Source organism: Pristis pectinata, chromosome 33 (assembly GCF_009764475.1).
Source record: "Pristis pectinata isolate sPriPec2 chromosome 33, sPriPec2.1.pri, whole genome shotgun sequence".
Taxonomy (NCBI): Eukaryota; Metazoa; Chordata; class Chondrichthyes; order Rhinopristiformes; family Pristidae; genus Pristis; species Pristis pectinata.
The window spans coordinates 3,262,942-3,290,547 of NC_067437.1; the positions used below are offsets into that span (position 1 = coordinate 3,262,942).

The following is a 27,606-nucleotide window of genomic DNA, read 5'->3' on the forward strand; positions in this document are numbered from 1 at the left end:
CTTTCCTCCGCATATCCCTCTATCTCACATTTCTCATGTGCCTATCCAACAAACTCGTGAACCTGTCCAATGTAGCTGCCTCCACCACCACCCCAGCAGTGCATTCCATGCACCAACCACTCTCTGGGTGAAAAACCTCCCTCTGACATCTCCCCTGACCTCCCACCCATAACCTTAAAGACATGCCCTCATCGTTCTTGAGCATTGGTGCCCTGGGAAGGAGGTGCTGACAGTCTACTCTATCTATTTCCTCTCAATATTTTATATACCTCTATTATGTCTCCTCTCATCCTCCTCCTTTCCAGTAAATAAAGCCCTAGCACCTTAAGCCTTTCCTCATATTCATACGCTCTAATCCAGGCAGCATCCTGGTAAATCTCCTCTGCACCCTTTCCAACACCCTCCACATCCTTCCTATAATGCGGCGACCAGAATTGAACACAGTACTCTAAAGTGTGGTCTAACTAGAGTTTTGTAAAGCTGCATCATCACTTCGCGGCTCTTAAACTCAATCCCACGATTTATGAAAGCTAAACATCCCATAGGCCTTCTTACTGCTCTTATCCACCTATGAGGCAACTTTCAGTGAACTGTGAATATGAACCCCCAGATCCCTCTGCTCCCTCTACACTGCCAAGTACCTTGCCATTTACCTTGTACTCTGCCCTGAAGTTTGTCCTTCCAAAGTGTACCACCTCACACTTCTCCGGATTGAACTCCATCTGCCACTTGTCAGCCCAGCTCTGCATCCTATCATATCCCTCTAAGCTCCGACAGCCCTCCACACTATCCACAACACCGCCGATCTTAGTGTCGTCCGCAAACTTACTAACCCAGCCCTCCACCCCCTCATCTAAGTCATCTATAAATATCACAAAAAGTAGAGGTCCCAGAACCGATCCCTGCAGGACACCACTAGTCACTGCCCTCCAATCCGAGGCACTCCTTCCACCACAACCCTCTGCTTTCTACAGGCAACCCAATTCCTAATCCCACAGCCAAGCTCCTGGATCCCTTGCCTCTGACCTTCTGAAGAAGCCTACCATGAGGAACCTTATCAAACGCCTTACTAAATCCATATAGACCACATCCACCGCACATAGCCTCATCAATCTTCCTCATCACCTCCTCAAAGAACTCTATCAGGCTTGAGAGGCAAGATCTTCCTCTTCACAAAGCCATGCTGGCTGTCCCTAACTCGATCCATGATTCTCCAGGTGTTCATACATCCTATCCCTTAGAATCCTTTCTAACAGCTTACCCATCACAGACGTAAGGCTCACCAGTCTGTAATTGCCCTGGACATCCCTACTACCTTTTTGAACAAGGGGACAACATTCGCCACCCTCCAATCCTCCAGCACCATCCCCATGGACAACGAGGACTCAAGATCCTTACCAGCGGTTCAACAATCTCCTCCCTCACCTCTCGAAGGCAGCCTGGGGAAAATCCCGTCGGCCCCGGAGATTTATCTGTCTTGATATTATCTAAACAACTTCAACACATCCTCTCATCTTGATATCTACAACCGCGAGAACATTACCCTTACCAGCACTCCCTTCCGCATCATCGAGACCCCTCTCCTTGGTGAATACCGAAGAGAAGTACTCATTCAGAACTTCTCCCACTTCCGCCGCCTCCAGGCACATTCTCCACCTTTGTCTTTAATCGGACCTACCTTTACCCTAGCCATCCTCCTACCCTTCACATATGTGAAAAAGGCCTTGGGATTTACCTTAACCCTACTAGCCAAAGCCTTTTCATGTCCCCTTCTAGCTCTCCTCAGCCCTTTAAGTTCCTTCCTCATTACTCTATATTCCTCATGGGCCCTGTCTGAACCTTGCTGCCTATACCTTATGTATGCTACCTTCTTCTCCCTAACTAGTCGTTCCACCTCTCTTGTCACCCACAGTTCCTTCACCCTGCCATTCCTTCTCTGCCTCACCGGGACATATTTATCCCTAACATCCTGCATAAGATCCCTGAACATCGACCACATCCCCATGGTACATTTCCCTTCAAAAAGGACATCCCACTTTACACTCCAAGTTCTCTCCTTATAGCCTCATAGTTCGCCCTTCCCCAATTAAATATCTTCTTGTCCTCTCTGCACCTGTCCCTGTCCATGACAATAAAGTCCTTTGCAGTGCAAAGTGGTCACAGTGTTGCTATACTGAGGCAGTGATTAGGGTTGTGCCGGTTGGTTCAAGAACAGAATGGTTGAAGGGAAGTCGCTGTTCCTGAACCTGGTGGTGTGGGACTTCAGGCTTCTGTACCTCTGCCCGATGGGAGCTGTGAGAAGGTGGCACGGCCCGGATGGTGGGGATCTTTAATGATGGATGTTGCCTTCTTGAGGCAGCGCCTCCTGTAGATACTCCTGATGGTGGGGAGGGATGGATTGGGCAGAGTCCACTACTTTCTGCAGCTTAGGTACATGTCCTACACTTAGCTGCCACCCCCACGCCAGAATGCATCACCCTCACACATTTCAGCTTCCAACCTGCCATTGCTCTGCTCAATTCACCATCTGATCCAATATCATTCTGTAGCCTGACCACCCTCCTCATCAACAGCACTGCCCAAGAAATGATAGAGAAATACTAACACACCAGTACATAGCACACAAGGCACAGAAACAGACCATTCAGCCCAACAGTGATGCTGTACTTGATCCTCATTGACCACCACCATCCTTTGGTTCCTTCTCCCTCATTTCCTTGCCCAGCCTCCTCTTAAATGCTCCCACTCCATTCACCTGAACCACTGTCTTTGGAAGAGCGTCCTACATTCTCCCCACTGCTTGGGTAAAAGAAGTTCCTACTCAGTTGCCGGGTGACCATCTTACAGTGACAGCCTCTTGGCTACGGCCTTCCCCAGATGTGGAAACATCCTCTCTTGCACAGGGTCGCAAGAGGCTGCAGAGGGTTGTAGACTCAGCCAGTTCCATCACGGGCACAACCCTCCCCGCCATCGAGGACATCTTCAAGAGGCGGTGCCTCAAGGCGGCGGCATCCATCATTAAGGACCCTCACCACCCGGGCCATGCCCTCTTCATGCTATTACCATCAAGGAGGTGGTTCAGGAGCCTGAAGACCCACACTCAATGATTCAGGAACAGCTCCTTCCCCTCCACCATCAGATTTCTGAACTGTCCATGAACCCGTGAACACTACCTCGTTATTCCTTTTGTTTTGGCACTATTTATTTTTGTAATTATTGTAATTTTATATTTTTTGCACTGTACTGCTGCCACAAAACAACAAATTTCACGTAATACAAGTCAGTGATAATAAACCTGATTCTGACTCACAGACTCTAGCGAAACCTTTTGTCATTTTATAGATCTCTATTAAGTTCCCCCTCAGGAAAAGATTAAAAACCTTATAAGAAACTATTGAAAATGAAATATGCAATTAAACATTTTTAAAAAATCACTTCTAAATAATTAAAACTATGTCAACCAACAAATAATTAACATGTAGCTAACCTTATTACTTTCTCACAGCTGGGAAATTCCCTTCCTAATGAACTGGCTGGTGTATTCTGCTTGACCTGACATGGGACTGGGTGTACCCTGCTGCTACCCCACCACTGGACGCCCGCAGAGACCAGGAACAAAAACAGACTGCAGCAAGCGCACCATCTGCTGGGCTTGGCTGGTAAGCTTGAGACCGCTGCATCCCTACAAAGTTCCCTCGACAGTGCCCGAGGCTGATTTCCAATCGGGTTGCACCAGTCCGTGGGTCAGTCAAAGAAATTGGAGCAGAAATTCCGAGCTGGAGTCAGAAGGTAATTGGCAGGGCGTGGAAGTGAGCCACAGACCTTTGGGTGGGCTCTTCGCCTCATCACACAGAGCCTAGCCCACTGACTATACATGTCCAGTGTGGGTCAGGTCTGGGAGAAATTGTAAGTACCTGGGCCAGGCCCAGCCCTTTGTAGAGAAGTACAGTTCAGGTCAGAGCTGAGCTGGTGACTGGGCTGACTGACTGCATGTAGTCAGGAGAGTGCAGAGAGGACAGGAAGCAGTCTTTGCTTCAGGTAGGACCAGGATACCTGGCCCAAGCTGACTACATGCACTGGGTCCAGGCGTCAGTCAAATTACATCAACACAGGAGACTGCAGACGCTGGAATGTGGAGCAACACAGTCTGCTGGTGGAACTCAGGGGGTGGAGCAGCGCTGTGGCAGGGGGGAAGGAATTGTCGACATTCAGTCCTGATGTAGGGTTTCAACCCTAAACTTGGACAAATCCTCTCCCCCTACAAATGCTGCTCGACCCGCTGAGTTCCTCCAGCAGATTGTTTGTTGCTGAATGAATTTATGTACCCAGTTAGCTCAGCGCTTTGCCACTCTGAACACACCCATCGCATTGCAGCTGGCGCTGCTGCCTACCGCAAACCATAGAGAACTCTCGGGGCAATGACTGGGGGTGGGTCAGGTGTGGGAATATCACACACTGGCTGTGGTCGGTGAAGGGGTAATCTTATACAACACAGAAACCTGTGGAAGTTGGAAAACCAACGCTCTGAGCCACATAAAAGTTCAAATGGTAAGATCGCACATTTAAGCTGTGAGAGAAAAAGGGTTTACGTTAGAAGCTGGGAGAAAGGTAACAAATAAACATTAAAACTTGTGATCGTTTTATTCATTCTAAAGTGCTTCCCCAAATTGGAAGTTGTAAAGGAATTCAATTAGCCTTCAACTTTATCTTCAGTCTTGGAGCAACAGACCCAATGCACAGTATCGAACAGGGCCTGGGAGCAGGGTTTCCCGCCTGCCCTCTCAGGCACGTCCATTTCCAACCCAAACCTCTTCCCCAACCAAACAAGAGTTACAATACAAACAACGTCTGACTTGGACCCCCTACTCTCTGTTGCACGACTCCAGAAACAATTGAACTGCTGTGTTACATCTGAGTCCTTGTGTAAATGGATGTGGACAAGGAATTAGAGGGACCTGAGTCAACAATGGAGTTTCTAGTGGTCTGGGGCTCAATTGCCAGCCCATTGGGAGTTGTCTGAAGAGTTGAGCTCACTATAATTGTCCCAAAGGCAGGAAAGGTCTGTACCTGGTAGCCGTGGCAGGAATGTGTGCACATTGGGCAAGGGCATGCTTCAAGCTCAAGGTGACCACCACCGGCCAGGGCAGATCAGCCGTGATGTCGGACAGCTTCCAGAGACCCCGCCCCCAGCACATAACCTCCCTGTCTTCAGGTGGGGGTGAACTGGGGGCAACATGGCAGATGGGAAAGGGCAAATTCAACCCCTTTTTACCACCAACCTGCTGATCGATTAGAACTTGGCTGGTCTGTAACTAGTTAACAGAAGGAGACTCCCTGCAGTTCACAAGGAGCAAAGGGCTGTGGGTCTACAGAATTGTCTCTTACTGTGTATATATCCATGGTGATTTATACCAGAAGCCGGTGTGAAAGTGTTGACAAAGAATATTTGTTGAAAATATCCATCTAATTTTTGTTTTAAATCACCTTGTGAAACGTTTCGGAGTGAGGTGGCACCAACGTTGACCTGACTGGTGGAATTGGAGCAGTGAGCGGCCTGTTCCCCCCTCCCACTGCACGGACACGGGGGGGGTGGGGGGGAGAAGGGTTACATTCCCAAACTTGGGGCAGGAATAACATCTCAAGCAAAAGCTGCTACTCCTCCAGTCTGTCCTGCAATCGGACATCTAACCCAGATTCTTTGGCCGTGGGTGAGGTTTCGTCCCTATAAAATCTTCCCTCCAATTATCCCCAAAACCTACTGCTGGGCAGGGGAGGGAGTTGGCGGGGAAGGGGGGGGGGTCAGGGGAGGGAGTGAGGGGGGGCAGGACACGCAGAGAATGAGATGTACACTTGCCAGCAAAATCCAGTCAGAGACAAGGACTGAGTGAGGCAGATGGAGCGAGGCATGGTGGGGTCTGGTCTAAGTGAGAGTGGCAGAGTGAGGGTGAGCCACCTGAGAGAGGATAGAGGCAGACAAACTGAGTAAGAGACAGAAACTGTCCCATTACCACAAAGAAACAGGAACACTATGCCACTGACTGGGGTTAGCCGAATGCAGAGTCCTAAACATCATGGATATCCAAGCAAAAACATAACATTTACATCAACAGGACCCCGGATTAAGTTGATTCCTTGAGAGAAAATGACTTTTATGCCCCAGTAATACAAGCAGTGAATACATAGATCATTATCAGACTCCCGGGAGTCACACCACTGACTTGACAATTCATTGCTTCAGCTATCAATACCACCAACAGGATGTAGTGCTTGTGTTTGTTATAAAACTAAATAGGTTTCATCTCTGTAATACATTGGCTGTTGTACATCTATTCCCTTCATATAGCATGACAAAACTTGCAGGAGAAAACACTCGTGCATGCACACACAGAGTCTCATACAGTCTCTCTCACACACACACACACACACACACACACAGCCACAACGATTTTCCAATTCCAGATTGAATTTGATCTAGGTCTGAAAATTAGCTCATTAAAAAAAAACATTGAACTTCACATATATATTATTGGGCAAAAAATATCTCCCAAATAATCAGTTAAAATCTTTTTTTGGGGGGGGATGGGGAGACAATGCATGTTAAACAACAGATATAGCAGGTAAAGTGGGCAGGGGTAATGATACCACTGCTTTGGGAAGGAGTGGAGCTCAGTCCAGTAAGTGCAGTGATGGACACCTCCACAGCATCCAGTTATCGTGTCCTGTGTTCATGTAAAGTTCGACAGCTGTTCTTTCTTACAAAAACAAAATTCTCCCTTCTCCTGTGTTGGTCAGGCCCTCTTGCATTTTTTTTTCCTTTGCATTTTTTTTAAAAAAAAGACAGGCTATTTTTATTTTAAATCTTCCTCCGTTCCATTTCTAGGTTTGAAAAGAAACATCCACTCCACCCTCTCCTCTCCTCTCCAGCTCATAGCCTTGCTCTCCTTCATTCATGGACGTCCCAGATTTCGGAGAGCAGGGGCGGCAGCTTCTTGTCCTGGAGCCTGAGAGCAAAGACTTGCTCGGAGTGGACACTACTCAGGGTTCGGAGGCTGACTAGCTTCATCAGCATGCGAGGGAACATCAGATGGTCCTGCAACACAAGAGAGAGAGAAACCCAGTATCGATTACTGGACAGGAAGCTCAAGGTAGATTGAACTTAGACACTTAATTTAGACCACAGGTACAGTAGCAAAGTTACTGGACTTAAAAGATGCCATTAAGATGGAAAGAGTGCAGAGGGTATTTACATAGATGTAGCCTCGAGGGTTGAGTTATGGAGAGAGGTTGTGCAGATGGGGGACTTTTCTCATTGGGCAGGCACAGTAGTGTAGCGGTTAGCATAACACTATTACAGCGCCAGCGACCCGGGTTCAATTCCGGCCGCTGTCTGTAAGGAGTTTGTACGTTCTCCCCGTGTCTGCGTGGGTTTCCTCCAGGTGCTCCGGTTTCCTCCCACATTCCAAAGACTTAGGGGTTAGGAAGTTGTGGGCATGCTATGTTGGCACCGGAAGCGTGGCGACACTTGCGGGGCTGCCCCCAGAACACTGTGCAAAAAGATGCATTTCACTGTGTGTTTCGATGTACGTGACTAATAAAGGATATCTTATCTTGGAGCATAGGAGACTGAGGGGGTGACCTTATCGAGGTGTAAAAGATCATGAGGGACATAGACAGGGTGAATGTGCACAGTCTTTTCCCCAGGGTTAGGGGATCAAGAACTAGAGGTCATAGGTTTAAGGTGAGGGGAGAGATTTAATAGGAACCTTAGGGGCAACTTTTTCACCCACAGGGTGGTGAGTATATGGACTGAGCTGCCAGAGGAAGTGGTTGAGGCAGGTACATTAACATTTAAAAGGTGCCTGATGTAGGTTAGGGTTAAGGGTTTGGATAAGAAGTTTATGGAGGGTGGAAAGTGGGAATCTGAACAGGAGTGGGGCAGAATAACAGAAAGAGGAGTAGGCCATTTGTCCCTACAAGCCTGCTCCTCCACTCAATACAATCCAGGCTGATCATGCATATTCAATACCCTTTATCCCCATATCCCCTGATCCCTCCAGCCCCAAGAACAATCTCCAACTCCTTCTTGAATATACAATGATTTGGCTTCAAACTGCTTTCTGGGTGAAGGAAGTTCTCCTCACCTCAGTCCTGGTGTTAGTGGGGCTCAGGCTCTAAGACTCCCGTGCATTTGGATCAGGAGGCTGTTACCCACCTCAATCCAGGCTGACACTGCAGAAGTGGAGGACTTGACTAAAGTCATGGAGCTATACAGCACAGAGAAAGGCCCTTCGGCCCAACTTGCCCATGCTGACCAAGTTCCCTAACTGAGCCAGTCCCATTTGCCTGCATTTGGCCCATATCCCTCTAAGCCTTTCCTATCCCATGTACCTGTCCAAATGCCTTTTAAGCATAATTGTACCCATCTACCACTTCCTCTGGCAGCTCGTTCCATATACCCACCACCCTCTGTGTGAAAAAAGTTGTCCCTTGGGTCCCTTTAAATCTTTCCCATCTCACTTTAAACCTCTGCCCTCTCGTTTTGGACTCCCCTACCCTGGGGAAAAGACTTTGGCTATTCACCTTATCTATGCCCCTCATGATTTTATAAAACTCTATAAGGTCACCCCTCAGTCTCCTACGCTCCAGGGAAGAAAGTCCCAGCCTACACATACCCCAAGCCCTCCAGTCCCAGTTACATCCTTGCAAATTTTTTTTAAAAAAACCTTTTCCAGTTTAATGACACCCTTCCTATAGGCAGGGGCAACCAGATCTGCACACACTACTACAAAATGTAGCCCTAACAAAGTCTTGTACAGTTATAACATGACATCCCAGCTCCTGTACTCAAATATCCTGACCGATGAAGGCCAGCGTGCCAAGTGCCTTCTTCACCGCCGTTTACCTGTGTTGCCCGTTTCAAGGAACTATGTACCTGCACTCCTAGGTCCCTCTGTTCTATAACACTGCCCAGGGCCCTACTGTTTACTGTGCAAGTCCTGCCCTGGTTTGCCTTACCAAAATGCAACCCCTCACATTTATTTCAGGTGCATCATTTATCAGAGATGCAGTCTTTCCGACCACATGAAACACCAAGGCCCTGCCTGCTCTCTCAGGTGACCATTCGTAGTCTGAGGAATGACAAAGGAGTTCCGTCCAATATTTACTCCTGTCCTGGTCCAATCACGTAGACGCCATGGCCAATAAAGCTCACCAGTGCCTCTACTTCCTCAGGAGGCTGAAGAAATTCGACCCTCACTAATTTTTATAGATGCACCATAGAAAACATCCTATCCGGATGCATCACGGCTTGATACAGCAACTGCTCGCCTGAGACCGCAAGAAACAGCAGAAAGTTGTAACACAGCTCAGCATGTCACGGAAACCTGCCTCCCCTCCATGGACTCATACACTTCTCGTTGCCTCAGTAAAGCAGCCAACGTAATCAAAGACCCCACCCACCCCAGACATTCTGTCTTCTCCCCCCTCCCATCGGGCAGAAGATACAAAAGCTTGAAGCACCATACCACCAGGCTCAAGGACAGCTTCTATCCTGCTGTTATAAACAGACCTCTTGTATGATAAATGGATTCTTGACCTCAATCCACCTCGTTATGGCCTTGCACCTTATTGTCTGCCTGCACTGCACTTTCTCTGTAACTGGAACACTTTATTCTGAATTCTGTTATTGTTTTCCCTTGTACTACATCAATGCACTGATGTGATGAAATGATCTGTACAGATGGCATGCAAGACACAGTTTTTTCACCGGACCTCGGTACATGTGACAATAATAAACCAATTTACCAAATTAGCCAATTTAGCCAACAGCACATGGGAAATAGTGACCTGGTCACGTATCCCAGAGCTAGGTGTCAGCAAACTGGACATGTTACAGCACTGAAATGTGTGTCATTGACTGAGGTCACGAGATCCTTGACAGAAGGGACAATCCCCCAACCTTAGGCAGAGGCAGAGCCTACCTTTGGTCGCTTGATCCGCAAGTATGAATGAAGTGCTTCAACATACGGCTGCTGGAGCCTCTCCACCAGCTCGTGGTCTTGAACGTTGGGCCGATCTATGAACACAAGAATCCCACATTCACTTCAAACGTATAAAGCTGGACTTTGTGTCTGCTGTTTTTTTAACCTCCCAACTAAGCAATCAGCTATTGGCACTTCACGGATCTCACTCATTTACCAAAAAATACCCAAACATCTAACATTCAGCTCCCAAGGTCTTCCTGTAAAGTTGGACACCAGGTTTACGACATCCATTGTAATTCTAAACAACCTCTCTCAGATTTCCTCTGCTCCAAGGAGAACTCCAGTTTCTGCTGCCTCTCTCAGAACTGATGCCCCTTATCCCCAGTTCATCTTCACACCCCCCCCCCCCCCCCAAGGATTTGGGCTCTTCCTGATCCTAATCCCAAATCCCTCATCCCGACCTCCAACAAAGTGAAACAGCATCACAGCAGGACCCTTAGGAACATTGATGTACAGAGGGATCTTGGGAACCAAGTCCACAGCTCCCTAAAAGTGCCAGCACAAGTTGATAGGGTGGTAAAGGTGTTGAATGGCATGCTTGCCTTCATCAGATAGGGCACTGAGTGTAAGAGTCAAGAAGTCACGTTGCAGCTGTATAAAACCTTGGTTAGGCCGCACTGTGTGTGGAGTTCTGGTCGCCCCATTACAGGGAGGGTGTGGAGGCTTTGGAGAGGGTGCAGTAGAGGTTCTGGATTGCCTGGATTGGAGGGTATGAACTATAAGGGGAGTTTGGACAAACTTGGATTGTGTTCTCTGGAGCATCAGAGACAGAGATTGAGAGGCATAGACAGAGTAGACATACAGGGTCTTTTTCCCAGGGTGGAAATGTCAAATAATAGCTTCAAGGGATAAAGTTTAAAGGAAATTTATGAAGCAAGAGAGTGGTGGGTGCCCGGAACGGGCTGCCAGGGGTGGGGGAGGAAGCATATACTATAGTGGTGTTTAAGAGGCATTTAGACAGGCACATGAACAGGCAGGGAGTGGAGGGATATGGATCACGTGCAGGCAGATGGGATTAATTTAATTTGGCATCGTAGTCCACACAGACACTGTGGGCTGAAGGGCCTGTTCCTGTGCTGTACTGTTCTGTGTAATTGGGCTGTGGAATCAGACTCTGGGACAACTAAGCTCCAGTTCCCCTGTATTTGTAATGAGGACAAATTACTCCCCCCCACCCACCCAAAGAAAGGAAGGCAAACAACCTGCAGAGAAGATGTTGATGGCGATGAGCAGAGCGTACTCAGCATCGTCGAGCTGCAGCTTCCTCATGCCTTTTGAAAATTCGAAGATTGGGTTAATGAACCCAAACTGCAACCCTGAGCAAGACAGGAACACATCAAGCAAGGTCAGCACGTGAACCAGAATGTCTCTCAACCCCAGGGCTCTGGTTTACTGGAAGCTGAAGAGTTCAACAAAACCAAGAGCTTCCACTATGACCACACTCAGTGAATCTGTTCCTGCTCAAAGTCCCACTCCTGTAAAACTATCAGGCAGAGCAACTGAACAGTACTTTGCAAGCAAAAAGCTACAGATGCTGGAAACGTAAAATTAAAAGAAAAAAATTAAAACAGAGAATGGTGGAACTACTCAGCAGGTCAGGCAGCATCTGTGGGAAGAGAAACAGAGTCAATGTTTCAGGTCAAAGACCCTTCATCAGAACCGGCAGGGAGACAAAAGAAGCTCGTTAGGCTGCAGGGAGCTGGGAGGGGTGGTGGATGTCTCTGAAAGGGTGAAACCGTGTACAACCATGGGGATAAGCTGCAGATGAAAGACTGCATCTCTGACATTGCCGCAGTCCTTCACTTCTGCTGTGTCAGCCTGGATTTGTGTGTCCACAGACTCCTGATTCACGAGGTGAGAGAGCCGTGAGTGGGAGCAGTTAGTGAGCAAGAACGTAGACAAAAGAACACAGAGGAAACACTGCAGGAGGTGCAAAATGTAGAGCGGGAAGACATGCTAGGCAGGTCAGGCAGGGCAGGTCCTCCACTTACCGAGTTACAAAAGAAAAAAAAAAGAGAATATAAAACAAAACTGCTGAGCCAACATCACAGATGGAAGACTGATACAGAGAAATAGAGTTACCTAAAGTTGGAGAATTCAGCGTTGAGGCTGGAAGGCCACAAGGAGCCCAGACAGAAGATGAGGTGCTGTTCCTCATTATCTCCATACAGGAGGTCACAGACAGAGGGGTCAGAGTGGGAATGGGAATGGAGAACCACACCTTACAAAGTAATTCCTCTTCAAAAATTATCTTGCTTCAAAAACTATTCTTCGAGGTGGTATCTCAGTGCGTTTAATTGGTGCAGCCAAAAATTACATCACCGTGAAATACAAACATTTTGCCATTCTACCAGCTGTGAATATCCTGACTGTGAACGGCTGTAAATGATTTATAGAGAACTATTTGTTTTATTTATTAGGATACGGCAGTCATTGAGTCAATAATAAAAAAAAGATTTAAAAGTTTTAAAATCACGCAGTCAAAAGATTCAGCATAATTTGTACAGCTTCCTGAAAGGTCCCAATGCTGATGGGTTCACCCTGAAAGAGTGCCCAGTTTTGTGGACAGCAGTGCCCTCTAGTGTGATGCAGTGAACTATCTGCAGGAAGAACTCAGTGGGTTGAGCAGCATCTGTGGGGGGGGGGAGGAATTGTCAATGTTTCTCCTTCTCACCCACCCTCACAGATGCTGCTTAACCCGCTGAGTTCCTCCTGTGGATGGTTCGTTGCTCCAGATTCCAGTATCTGCCGTCTCCTGTGTCTCCCCCTCCGGTGTGATATCCATTAAACCGCAACAAAAGACATGGTGGTGAATTTACTCTTAAAATTCCCCCAATTTCAGTCAAATTGCTGCAAGAAAAAACAGCCCCAGTGAAGGGAAACTTCCAGGATTTTCCGCAGATGTAAGCCTGGGTCTGTGCCGGGCCAAAGAGAGACAAACAGGTCTCTTGTAAATTTGGCTGCAACTTTGAAATCCACCTGGAGTTTTTCTGTTCTAATTGGCACAAAGCCACACAGTGTATCTGGGACAGGTAACTGTGTTTACGTTTCTAGAGAGCTGGACTGGGCCGCACAACGGCACAGCTGGTAGTGCTGCTGCCTCAGCTTCCAGTGACCAGAGTTCAATCCCGACCTCGGCTGCTGAATGCGTGGAGCTTGCACGCTCTCCGTGACCACGCGAGTTTCCTCCAGGTGCTCCGGTTCCCTCCCACATGCCAAAGACAAGCGGGTCGGTGGGTTAACTGGCCACTGTAAATTGCCTTGAGCGTGCAGGTGAGTGATAGAACCTGGGGAGGAGGACACTGAGTATGGGAGTTGGGACGTTATGTTGCGGTGGTACAAGATGTCGGTGAGGCTGCACCTGGAGTATTGTGTCTAGTTTTGGTCGCCCTGTTATAGGAGAGACGTCATTAAGCTGGAAAGAGTGCAGAGAAGATGTACGAGGATGCTGCCAGGACTGGAGGGACTGAGTTATAGGGAGAGTTTGGGCAGGCTAGGACTTTATTCTTTGGAAAGTAGGAGACTGAGAGGTGACCTTATAGAGGTGTATAAAATCCTGGGGAGACACCGATAGGGTGAATGCACTCAGTCTTTTTCCTAGGAAAAGGGAATCAAGAACTAGAGGGCATAGGTTTAAGGTGAGAGGGGAAAGATTTAAAAGGGACCTGAGGGGCAACTTTTTCCAAACAGAGGATGGTCTGTATATTGAACGAGCTGCCAGAGGAAGTGGTTGAGGCAGGTACATTAACACCAGTTAAAAGAAATTTGGACAGGTATACAGATAAGAAAGGTTTAGAGGGATATGGGCCAAATGCAGGAAAATGGGTCTAAGTTAGATGGGAGTCTTGGTCGGCATGGACAGGTTGGGCTGAAGGGCCTGTTTCTGTGCTGCCTTACTCTAGGACTCTAATGTAGGTTTAGTATAAATAGGTGCTTGACGATTGGCGGGAAATCTTCCTGGGCCACGTGACTCTGTTGATGGAGACACATGTTTGAACTCTTTACTTCTCACCAGGGGAATTTAAATTCATTTCATTATTTAATCTGTAATAAAAAAACTAATAACAGTAAAGATGAATATAAAATAACCAGACTGTAATAATCCATCAGAAAACCTGATGATGTCTTTCAGGGAAGAAAGTCCTAACCAGGTCTGAACTGTGTACGATTCCAGACCCACAGTAACATGGATGACTGACATCTGAGCCCTGAAATTGCCCAGAAGGGCACTCTGTGGCATTAGACACAGTAAAAATAATAATTTTAAAAAGGTCAGGGTCTGCAAGAAGTAGAACCACTAATTGCAAGAGTTAAAATACAATACTATACAGCTTGCATAAGTATAAATGTCATAAAGTGTGATACAAAGACAAACCATGGAATCCCATCCCATATGGTCAAAAGACAAGGGCAAAAAGATATGAAAACAAAAGCAACACACAATCTGCTGGAGGAACTCAGCGGGTCGAGCAGCATCTGTGGTGGTGGGGGGGGGGGGGGGGGGGGGGGGGGGGGGGGGGGGGGGGGGGGGGGGGGAGGCGGAACAGTCGACGTTTTGGGTTGAAACCCTGCATCAAGACAGAGAACGAAAACAAAATGCTGGAGATACTCTCACCAGAGGCACTGCCTGGCCTGCTGAGTATCCCTGACATTTTCCATTTTTATCCCACAGTCACTGTGTCATTCACAGGCAGATCCACAGGTTCTTTTGAGAAATGGGACTGGGTCCAAGTTGAAACACAGCTGGAAGTAATTACTTGCAGGGAAAGTCTCTATCACCAATCTGCGTGCCTTATCGGACTATGACACATTCCCCACCGGGCTGAGCCTGAATAAAGTGCTGGGTTCTGGATCCGTCAACGTTGATGATAATTGTAAATACTCAGGCTGGACTGGGAAGAGCCGGGGCACTGCTCTGTAATAAGTGCACCGTTATAGGATGGCGAGGGCTGTATTGCGGGTTGCAGTGCTGGGTTAAGCGGGCACTTGCCCTGACTGGACAGGACAGTGGTGGACAGACAGCGCTTAGCAAGTGCACGGGCTCGATCGGGCATGGACAGGGAGGGTTGGGGGCGGGGGAAGGGAAGCATGGACAGGCTGCACGAGGACGGGGAGAGGGGCTCGGGAGGGACCAGGCCAGTGTGTGGTGCCCACAGCTGTCACATACACACTCCATACAACAACCGCTAGGCCAACTCAAAACCCCGCCTCTGCGGCAGCAAAGGGTGTCGGAACATGGCCTCACCGGCTCGTGCAAAGTCGTCCTTGCTGTACGTGAAGTCCTTGAGGAAAGTGATGCATTCCGTCTCATGGTTGTATCGCCGTGCTGTCTCCAACAACATTATCTGGAAAGAAAGAGACACCCAGGCATAAGTTTGTCTCCTGCACATAACCCGCGACCTTCTCTCCACCCCCACCCTGTATTTGAGACTCAAAGGATCAAAACCAACTTGCTCTGCGAGATTCAAGTGGAGATCCAACTCCCCGTGCCGCCCGCTGGGAGAGCGCCCGCCAGGAGAGTGCGCCCCCGTGCCGCCTGCTCTGCCATCTTTCAGATGTTAAACTGTGGCTGCATCTCGTTTCGGTCACAGATACAGCAGGGGAACTGAACCTTCAGCTCAAGTCCACGCCAACCACCAAACATCCATCTAAACACTAATCCTATCCCAATCCATTTGATTCTCCCCACATTCCCATCAACCCCCCCTCCCCCCCACCCCCCCCCCCCCCCCCCCCCCCCCCCCCCCGGATTCTATCCCTCACCCACACATTAGGTCCAATTTACAGCAATCAATTAACCCACCAATCCATTCATCTTTGGGACGTGGGAGGAAACCGGAGCACCCGGAGGTCACAGAGAGAACACACAAACTCAACACGGACAACACCGGGGGTCAGGATCAAACCCTGGTCACTGGAGCTGTGATGCAGCAGCTCACACTAGCTGTGCCTCTGTGCTGCCCCAAGAGACCCACCAAATGAGAGCAGAGGAGTTCTCCACGGTACCCTGGTGAATGTCTTTCCCTCATCCTTGTTATTCCTCTTTTGCATTATTTATTTTTGCAACTTATAGTAATTTTTATGTCTTGCACTGCACGGCTGCCACAATACAACAAATTTCACATGTGTCAGTGATAATAAACCTGATTCTGCTCCGATATCTGGCCTCTATTTGTGAGATAATACCATGCACAAGTTTGTCACTGTGTGTTTCACTTACTTTAGAACATAGAACACTACAGCACAGTACAGGCTTTTCGGCCCACAATGTTGTGCCGACATTTTATCCTGTTCTAAGATCTATCTAACCCTTCCCCCCCCCCCAAGTAGCCCCCCCATTTTTTGATTATTCATGTGGCTATCTAAGAGTTTCTTAGATGTCCCTAATGTATCTGCCCCCACAACCTCTGCAGGCAGTGCGTTCCACACACCCACCACTCTCTGAGTAAAAAAAACTTACCCCTGATACCTTCCTCCAATCACCTTAAAATTATGCCCCCTCATGTTAGCCATTGTTGCCCTGGGAAAACGTCTCTGACTGTCCACTCGATCTATGCCTCTTATCATCCTGTACACCTCTATCAAGTCACCTCTCATCCTCCTTCTCTCCAAAAAGCCCTAGCTCACTCAACCTATCCTCATAAGATACGCTCTCCAATCCAGGCAACATCCTGGTAAATCTCCTCTGTACCCTCTCTAAAGCTTCCACATCCTTCCTATAATGAGGCGACCAGAACTGAACACAATACTCCAAGTGTGGTCTGACCAAAGTTCTATAGAGCTGCAACATCACCTCGTGGCTCTTGAACTCAGTACCCCGACTAATGAAGGCCAACACTCCATACGCCTTCTTAACAACTCTGTCAACCTGCGCGGCAACCTTGAGGGATCTATGGACGTGGACCCCAAGATCCCTCTGTTCCTCCACACTGCTAAGAGTCCTGCCATTAACCTTGTATTCTGCCTTCAAATTCGATCTCCCGAAGTGTATCACTTCACACTTATCTGGGGTGAACTCCATCTGCCACTTCTCAGCCCAGCTCTGACAGTGATCACTCATCAAAAGTACTTCAGATGCAAGGTGTCTATGAACATCCTGATCTCTATATTAAGGCAAGTTCTTTCTTTCTTAGGGCTGGCACCACAGAACAAGCCCTATTTGAACAGGGCTACTGCTGGTCTCCACCAGATCTCTGGGGGAAAATTACTGGATTCAACAAATGGCTTTAGGATCTTTGTTAGAAGCTTCACTTCATTAATAATTACAAGGTAGATGCAGAGGCTCTCACAATATTAAAGCAGCATCTGGACTCAAGAAGGCGGCATCCATCGCTGAGGACCCTCACCACCCAGGACATGCCCTCTTCTCATTACTACCATCAGGGAACAGGTACAGGAGCCTGAAGACCCACACTCAACTATTCAGGAACAGCTTCTTCCCCTCTGCCATCAGATTTCTGAACAGTCCATGAACCCACAAACACTACCTCGTTATTCCTCTTTTTTTTTGCACTATTTATTTTGTAATTTATGGTAATTTTATGTCTCTGCACTGTACTGCTGCCGCAAAACAACAAATTTCACGTCACACAAGTCAGTGATAATAAATCTGATTCTGGATGAGCACTTGAATCGCCAAAGCATGGAATGCTATGGTGCAGGTGCTGGCAAGTGGGCTTAACGTAGCTGGGTACTCAATGGTCAGCATGGACATGGTGGGCTGAAGGGCCTGTTTCTGTGCTATGGTATTTCTGGGTTAAGTACACTCTTTAGCAGGGACTGTCTCCATTTTAGATGATGCACCGAAGTATGTCGAATGAATATTGGAAGCAACAAACCCAGCTGGGGGATAGTGTGGACAGATTTAATGTAACTTTATGCCTTTAGGTGATGCATTTATTTATTTCATCATCAAAAATGCCAGCATCTATTATCCACCCCTACTTGTTGCAGAACTGAGGAGAGTGCCTGTTAAGAGTCAACCACATTGTTAGGACTGAAGCCACATACAGGGCAAAGGCAGATCTCCTTCCTTGTAGGATATTAGTGAACCAGATGGACATTTACAATAATTTCACGGTTACTGACACTAGCCTTTTTGTTAATTCCAGGCTTATTTAATTACTTGAATTTAAATTCCCATCTGCCATGATGGGAATTGAACTCACTTCTCTAGATCAATGGTCCACAACACTGGCTGCTAGTCCCCTAACTTAACCACTACGCTACCATACCCCTCATTACATGGAGCACCAGAATCGTTATAGGACTCGAACAGGAGGCCAAAAGTCATATTCAAATCCTGTAAGAATTTGAATTCAGCTTAAAAAAAAGGTCCAGCAATGAAAAGTTGGTATCAGTAAGAGGTCCTTGAAGGTCCTGGGAAGAAAATCTGAAATGCACAAAGTTGATACTAGAACAGGGAGCATATTGTCACCAGGAACAGCTGCACGGACTCAGGTCCTTCTCCCTACCAAAGAGAATGAGAGCTGACCCAGTGGAAGCCTTTGAGATTGTTTGATGTGACGGTTTCTCTGTGTGTTCGTCCAAAACTAATGGCCCTAAGTAAATGATAGTCACAAATTAACCATCTCAACAAACGTTTTGGCATAGAGTTGCAAAACGTGGAACTTACTATCATACTTTGTGGACGAGGTAAGTAGCTTACCAGAAGCTACACAAGTGCAAGATGAAGACAGACCCTCCCCGGGATACAAATGCCTGATTGATGGACACCCTGTACATATGGATGAGGGGATGAGTGTTTGGGAGACCGGAGGGACGGATGGGTACAGATTTGCTGGCTGCTGCAGGGACCTTCTGCCATGTGGAAGGAGGCACTTCCCCCCACCCACAACCCAAGCCGCAACAATGGGGGCCTGGGTCGAGCAGAGCTGGGAGCACTGAGCAGACTTGCTCGCTCGCTGAGTCAGCGAGGCCGGTTGGTGGCCGCTCTTCCTCAGCCTGCTCGCTCTCCTGTCACCGCTGTTTCTGTGACCCTTTCCCACACACTGTTGGCTGTTCATTTCCGACTTACGAACAGTTCTCAGGAGCAGAACCCTGTTGTAACCCAGGCACTGCCTGTAAAGGAAAATGTGGAATGTAGAGACTAGTTGGGTAGAATGGCCTCTCTCAATGCTGTAGATTCAATACAAACGGGATTACACAGGATAAGCAGCATGGAAACAGGCCATTTGACCCAGCTGCTCCTTGCTGGCATTTATGCTCTGCTTGAGCTTCCTCCCGTCCTCAACTACCAGTGTGACCCTCTCTACCCTTCTCCCTCACCCGCCAACAGCTTCCACAAATACATCCATACAGCTCACTCCAGGCATGGAGAGAGTTTCACATTCTCACAACTCTTTAGCTAAAGAAGTTGTTTTTGAATTTGCCCATTGGATTTTTTTTTGGTGACCATCTCATCCTGACAACATCTGCTTACATCCTTCTCCAAAATAGGAACACTCTCTCAGCATCCGTTCCATCAAAACCCTTTACGTGACTTTTATTATCACCCTTCAGCCTTCAGCCTTCGTTTCATCAAAACAGTCATGGGAACATTACGCAATAATAAGAAAGAAGCAGCGGTAGACCATTTGATCTTCTCTGCAATTCAGGCTGCTGAATAATACCCTGGCTGCTTTTTGTTTAACCTCAGGACCACTTTCAAGTATTAAGCCTAGATCCTTGATTCCTTTAATATTCAAAAAACGATCAATCTCTGCCATGAACAGAATCAGTGCCAGCTTACCCAGCCCCAAGTATTCCCTCCGAGAATTCCAAAGATTCACCACCCTCTGGCTGAAGACAAATTCTCCCTCTCCATCCTAAATGTCCAATCTTTACTTTGGAGACCATGACCTCAGGTTCTAAACACCGCAGCCAAGGAGACATCTTCCCTGCATCAATCCTGTCGAGCCTAGCCTGTTCATCTTTGCTTTTATACAAACATACTTTATTCATAATATATACAGTAAATAAAATAGGTGCACGCTTTCCTCTAGATTCATTCTACCATCAAATCAATACATTCTCTTATAATGTATGAACGCCAGACCACAAGGTCACAGGACAAGGGAGCAGAAGTAGGCCATTCGGCCCATCGAGTCTGCTCCACCACTTCACCATGAGCCAAACTCTTCTCCTATCTAGCCCCAATTCCCGACCTTTTCCCCATATCCCTTGATACCTATCAATCTCCTCCTTAACCACCCCCAATGATCGGGCCTCCACAGCTGTATGTGGCAATGAATTCCATAAATCCATGACCCTCTGGCTAAAGAAATTTCCCTGCATCTCTGTTCTAAAGACATATTTAACACATAAGATATATTCTAAACACATATTTCCTCCTTAAACAATGCACCCATCAAGTGTTTCAGAGGCTGTTCCCCAGGGTCCAGCAGCAGCAGGACCCTAGACTGCGGTCCTTCCCCACAGACCCTTTGCAGTGGTCACAAGAGATTTTCCAGCATATTTCTCAGGAGGAACAGTTATGGTTACGTGGATAGTCCAGGGACTGTAATGGTGATACTGGTGTAGATGATCAGCCCTGATTGTATTGAACAGTACAGCAGGTTCGAAGGGCCGAACAGATCACTCCCGCTCCTCTCTCTGACAAGATATAGAATAGTACAGCACTCGACAGGCCATTCAGCCCACAACGTTGTGCCGATCTTGATGTCAATTTATACTAAATGTCCTCCTCCTGTGTATCATCCACATCCCTCCATTCCCTTCATATTCATCATGTGTCTGTCTAACAGCCTCTTAAACTCCACCAAACTGCCTGCTTCCCCTACTACCCCTGATGACCCGTTCCAGGTGCCTCCCACTCTGTGTAAAACAAAACCCTCACATCGCCTTTAAATATTCCCCTCTAACTTTAAAAGCATGTCCTCTGGTGTTTGACATTTCTACCCCGGGGAACAGATTCTCACTGTCTGCCCTATCTATGCCTCTCACAATTTTAAATGTTTCTATCAGATCCCCCCTCAGCCTCTAGGGAGAACAACTCAAGTTTGTCCAACCTTATAGCTCATACGCTCTAATCCAGGCAGCATCCTGGTGAAACTCTTCTGCACCCTTTCCACAGTCTCCACATCCTTCCTGTAATGGGGCAACCAGAACTGCACACAATACTCCAGGTGCAGCCTGACTAAAGTTTTATATAGCTGCAGCATGACTTCCTTACTCTTGTACTCAACACCCCTACCGATGAAAGCAAGCATGCCATACGCCTCCTTTACCATCTTATCCACTTGCGTAGCCACTTTCAGTGAACTATGGACTTGAAATCCAAGATCCCTCTGTACTTCAATGCTATTAAGGGGCCTACAATTAATTGTATACTTTCCCCTTTCATCTGACCTCCCAAATCTTTGGAGATCTTTGGCATTTTACTGCTTTATGCAACAGGACAGAAGTTCACCAAAAGCCCACATGGGTGTTCAGAAGGACTAGTTGAAGGGGAGCCGGAGCGTTGCTTGCTTTATGTGAGAATCCAACAGCTCCAGAGAAATGAGTGTTTCCCTCAATAGCTGAAATAACCTGCTCTTTTTGGTCATTAGTCATCAGAAAAACAAAATTGCTTGAACCATAATTGCCCGTTTTAACCTGCGATTCTAAATTATACTGGAACTTAATGGCAAAACAAAACTTGTTGCATTATAATACAACTTCTGGTGTCCATTATGCACTCGTGCACACAGTACATAGCTGTGGCAACAGGAAGCTATCTGGGTTTAAGTGCACCAGTTTGCTGGACAGAGACAAATTATTGATCCTTGTTACTGACCTACAGGTCAGTCACCTGGACACCACAAGTTACAGTGGCAAAAAAATCCTTGTTTGTTGGGTGACTTCACATTTCCTAGAATTCAGTGGCAGTACTATTAACCCTTAATGTACTGGGAAGTTCAGCGAGGAGACCGGAAAATGTGACTAACCAGATCAAAGGGGAAGTCAAGGGTTTGTGTCATTCTGCAGTGTAGCAGCCTGTTCACTTGCCATCATCTAGGAGGCAGTGTCAACATTACGAGTTGCCAACTGACTGACATAACCAAATGAAAATCTACAACTGGAAGGGAAAACTTAAGTAACATACCAACAATGTTTTGATCAGGTTAAGTAGGTAACCCTATTGATTGATTTGGAATATAGTCATTTATATTAACCTTCCAGTCTCCATGTAACAAAACCTCTCCTCCCGAGAAACATTCTGCTAAATCTCTACTGAAGGTTTTTGTTTCCCTGAAGGTTTACTTATGAAATGGGAGGCCAAGAGTTGGACACAGTACTCCAATTACGGTTCAGAGTTTTGTACAAGTTTGACAAAGTTTCTCAAGCTATAACCTCTGCTGCTACGTACAAAGCCAAGGATCCCATATCCCTTTTCAATCAGCCTTCTCAATTTGTTGTTCAGCCTTCAAAGATTTGTAGGTACGTCTCCAAATCTCCCTCTCCTGCATCCTTTTAAAATCATGTCCCATGGTTTATATGGCCTCTTCTCAGTCTTCCTAGTGAATTCTATAGTTTTATAGAATCACAGAACAGTTACAGTATAGATAGAGACCACTGCGCCCCATTATGTTTATGCCAACTCCAAATACAACAATCCTATCAATCCCCTCTCCCTGCCCTTTCCCCTCACCTCTAAATTATTCTTTCTCCCATGCCTATCCAATTCCTTTTTGAAAGCCTCAGTTTACTCCTTTTTCACCCAACGTCACAACCTTGGAGTAAAAAAAATCCACACGTTTCCCTTGTTCTTTTTGCCCAAGTTTTTAAACCTGTGTCATTTGCTTCCTAAACTACCCACTAATGGGAACAGTTTCTACGCGTTTACCCCATTACACCATGCATCAAATCTCCCCTCAACCTCCTATACCCCAAGGAGAACAACACCAGCTTCCCCAGTCTAAGCCTGGAGCTGAAATTATTTTTCTCTGGAACCACTCTGTTAAATCTTTCCTGGACCCTTTCTGCACTAAACTTCATCTCTCAGGAGTCTGACCATGGCTCCACTCAAGACTCCACCTTCTTGAACCTTGTTGTTATCCTTATTTAAAAGTTATTTATTCATTTGTGGAATGTGGGCGTTACTGGCAAGGCCAGCATTTATTGCCCATGCCTGATTGTCCTGGAGAAGGCGAGCGAGCTGCCTTTTTGAACTGCTGCAGTCCTTCTAGTTTTGGTCCTTGGCAAACTACAGCTGCAACCTTCCCCATCATTAGGCTGGCTGCCTTGGCATACACATCAATCCCTCTCCCCTTTTCTCAGTAATATTTACAATCCATTATTCTGGCATCACCACCCCAAACCTTCCCCCTGCCCTCCCTCTTCTCATAACTACAGTGTATTGGAAGATTCCAAGTGCAAACTAATTTTTTTCAAATTAAACATACTCCAGGTGGGAAGCAGGCATAGACAGAGCATACACCTCAAGCGGCATTATCTTCTTTGTGGTACAGAGCCAAAGATGTGGGTCACTAAAAAGTGACAGTGTAAATAGACAAGACAGTAAAATGAGAGAAAATAGAAACCATTGACTGTTTTTTTAGAACATAAAGTACCAAAGCAAGTGGGTAATATTAGTCGTGTAGGAGACTGCAGACTGTAACTGGGGAACTGCGTACAAGGGACACAAAAGGCAAAAATAGAGCACTGTTTCACGATGACATAAAAACCAGTGTGATTTATTTCCATGGGAGCTCAGAGGGTTAAGGGTGACCTGATAAAGGATTATGAAAGGTTATTATCCAGTAAATAGTAGAAGATTGGGTCCAAAGGTTGGCAAGATTCTAACAAGTACCGACATTTAACACAAATGCACAATGGAATTAAAGGGGAAGTTCAAAATCTGTGGTAATTATGAGGAACTCTCTGCCTTGTGGGCCGCTGTTGGAGTAGAATCCACAGACAGGGAATTAGCCAGGGCTTGGAAAAGATTATTAAACTGTGACAACCATTGCTCAGATCACCCATGTTAAAATTAACAACTTCCACTTGTAAAACACCTTCAATATTACAGGCATGTTGTCAGACACAGCCATGTAAGGAGCTACTAAGGAAAACCGCCAGAAGCTTGGACAAAAAGGCAGATTTTAAGAAGCGTCTTAAAGGTGGAGAAAGACACGGAGAGCTTAGAGTCAGCTTCACACAGCACGGAAACAGGCCCTTCAGCCCAACTTGTCCATGCCGACCATGTCGCCCAGCGAGCTGGTCCCATCTGCCCGCGTTTGGCCCTCAGCCCTCTAAACCTTTCCTAGCCATGGACTTATCTAGATGGCTTTTAAACACTGCTAACGTGCCCACCTCAACCACTACTTCTGGCAGCTCAATCCAAACATGCACCACCCTTTGCGTGAAGGAGCTGCCCCTGATGTCCCTTTTAAATCTCTCGCCCCTGATCTTAAACCGATGCCCTCTTGTTTCTAATCAACCCCTCCCTGGGTAAAAGACAATGTGCTTTCACCCTGTCTACGCCCCTCATGATCTTATATACCTTAGGGGGGCCATTACAAGAGCTTAAGAACCTTGGCGTCTACAGGTATAGCTATCAACAGAGGATGGTTAGAGGCCAGAACAAGGTAAGCACAGAAACTCAGGGCTTATAGGTGTAAGAATATAGAATTGTATAGCACAAAAATGGGCCTCTTGGTGTACCTTGCTCATGCCAACAACTTGCTCACGCTATCTACACTAATCCCCTTTGCCTACATTAGGCCCATATCCCTCTGTGCCTTTCCAATCTGTGTACCTGTCCAAATGTCTTTCAAACATCGTAACTGTACCTGCCTCCACCACCTCCTCTGGCAGCTCGTTCCAGATATTCACAAACCTCTGTGTGAAAAACTTACCCATCAGATTATCTTTAAATTTCTCCTCTCTCACCTTAAACCTGTGCCCTCTAGTCTAGACTCCCATGCCTTGGGAAAAAGACTATCTGTGGCCCTCATGATTTTATAAACCGGTGTAAGGTCACCCTTCAGCTTCCTACATTCCAGTGAGAACAAACCCAGTCTGTCCAATCTCTCCTTATAACCACAGCCCTCCATTCCAGGCAATGTCCTGGTGAATCTTTTCTGCAGCCTCGCTGTTGCTACCACATCCTTCCTGTAATATGGTGTCCAGAACCGCACACAATACTCCAAGTGTGGTCTAACTAATGTTAGATGATATCCCAGCACTTCTACTCAATACCTTGGCCTACAAAGGCAAGCATACCAAATACCTTCTTCACTACCCTATCCAACCGTGTCTTCATTTTCAGGGAGCTATGGACTTGCTCGTAAGGTCTCTCTCTGTACATCAATGAGCCCAAGGTCCATTTCATTTCCTCTCTATGTCCTACCAGAATTTGACCCTACAGTTCATTACCTTGCACTTGTCTGGATTGAATTCCACCTGCCACCGCTCCCCCCAACTTTCCAGCTGATCTATATCCCGCTGTATCCTTGGACAACCTTCCTCACTATCCACACCTCCACCAATTTTCGCGTTGTTTGCAAACTTACTAATCAGACCCCCTACATTTTTATCCAAGTCATTAATAGCTATTAAAAACAACAAAGGTCCCAGCACCAATCCCTACGGTACACCACTTGTTACACACATCCCATCAGAAAAACACCCACCCAACAGTACCCTCCGTCTCCTATCACCCAGCCAATTCCCAATTCCCAAACACACCTTGGATCCCTTGTGCCTTACCCTTCTGGACTAGCATACCATACGGGACCTTGTCAAAACTCTTACTGATGTCCATGTAAACCATGGGCTGGAGATAAGAATGGAACCAAGTGTAGTCCAATCCAAGTGGACCATGGGGTGGAGGAAGAGAGATTAGAGGAGGATCCTGTGGTCAACCAGAGGTGATGATGAGAAGGGCTAGAATCCTTTTATCCCAACTCTTTGAATATCATGAGTAACTTCGATACAGAGCAGAGGCAGAAACCATTCAAAAAAAAGTTGGGGAAGAAGGCCAAGGACTTTGGAGTAGGTGGGGGGGCGTCAAAAAAAACAAGACTCATTACAATTTCTGACTCAATATTCCTCCTAAATTATTCACCAGCCTATCTATAGATTTGAGTCATCAATCACTATTCCTTTATCTACTGTCTTTTACTCCGCGCTGAATCTCAATTTAAAATAAACTACAATACTCATTTCTCCTCCAAGAGGTTATACTCAATGCCCATTTTCAATCTGCCTCGTTTATTCAGCTATGAGGGCTTTCTTTCAAACCGGATTATTGACTAATTCTGTGACTGCACAACTAACAGAGATCTGAGGAGAACCCCAACTGTTTGGAAGTGAAAAAACATCAAAAAAAATTATTGAATGACTAGTCATTCATCTGTTCACTTGTAGTAACTTGGCCTGTTCAAATTGCCCATCAAGTAATTGGCCTGTTCAAATTGCCCATCAACTGTATATGCAGTACTTTAGAATTTTTCTGGGATGCTCTACCTTTATCTGGAACTTCGAATGGACTTCTATATGACAAAGATGAACTCGATCTCTCAATCAACCTCGTCTTGGCCCTTGCACCTTATTGTCTAACTACAATGCACTTTTTCTGTAACTGTAACACTATAATCTGCATGCTATTATTGTTTCTCCTTTTGTACTACCTCGATGTACTTATGTATGGAATGATCTGAATGGATGGTATGCAAACAACAGCTTTTCACTCTCTCTCAGTACATGTGACAGTAATAAACCAATTCAATCAGACAGACAGATGTTTATAAATCTTTACCTCAAACTGAGATAATTACGAACAGAATGTCAAGAACAAATTGACCAGCCCCTTCCCTTTTGTTTAACACCAGTGGATCAATTTGAAGTGTACAGGTCTCCACCATTATACAACAGGTTGACGATAAAGCCTTCGTTTTGCCTCACCTCAATCGTAGATGCCTTCAATAGTGCAATCTGGTCCTCCCGTGAGAGGTCGAGGAATCCCGGGATCTGTTTGGCAAAGTCAACAATCTCCTGGACTGAGATGATCGCCAGTTCCGTGAAGTGGGCAAAGCGTTGCTGCCTTGTCTCCCGGTTGTGGGGGTCGTTACTTTGTGGCCAGGGCTGGGAAGGAAAACAAGGCTAAATGAAGTACTACACATATTCGGGAATAACCCTCGACATTCACAGAACAAAGAACAGTACAGCACAGGAAAAGGCCCTTCAGCCCACGATGTCTATGCCAAACACAATGCCAAATTAAATTAAATCTCTTCTGCCTGCACATGATCCATATTCCTCAATTCCCTGCATAATCATGCGGCGATCTAACAGCCTCTTAAATGCCTCTGTTGTATCTGCCTCCACACCACCCCTGGCAGCACATTCCAGGCACCCACCACAATCTGTGTAAAAAAACACTTGGCCCGTACATCGTCTTTATACTTTTCCCCCTCTCACCTTAATTGCACGCCCTCTAGAACTTGACATTTCTACCCCGGGAGAAAGATTCCGTCTACCCTATCTACATCTCTCAATTTTATAGACTCAGGTTATAATTTTATCGACTCAGCCAGCTCCGTCACGAGCACAACCC

At 46.6% G+C, this 27,606-nt stretch overlaps 1 protein-coding gene across 3 annotated transcripts in view; it reads right to left on the minus strand.

Annotated features, from left to right (window-relative positions):
* Window positions 1–4,624: 4,624 nt before the first annotated feature.
* Window positions 4,625–27,606, minus strand: part of LOC127585605 (oxysterols receptor LXR-beta-like) — a 63,844-nt gene continuing 40,862 nt past the window's right edge. For 2 of the 3 annotated variants that reach the window (XM_052043205.1, XM_052043203.1), the window contains exons 8-12: window positions 26,955–27,134; window positions 15,289–15,388; window positions 11,246–11,359; window positions 9,981–10,075; window positions 5,791–7,090 (exon numbers count right to left, since the gene is read on the minus strand). In XM_052043205.1, coding sequence (XP_051899165.1) covers window positions 6,944–7,090; window positions 9,981–10,075; window positions 11,246–11,359; window positions 15,289–15,388; window positions 26,955–27,134 — 636 coding nt within the window. In that variant the 3' untranslated portion in view covers window positions 5,791–6,943. Of the gene's footprint in view, window positions 7,091–9,980; window positions 10,076–11,245; window positions 11,360–15,288; window positions 15,389–26,954; window positions 27,135–27,606 lie in introns of all 3 variants that reach the window. The other variant, XM_052043204.1, reaches the window with a different exon arrangement.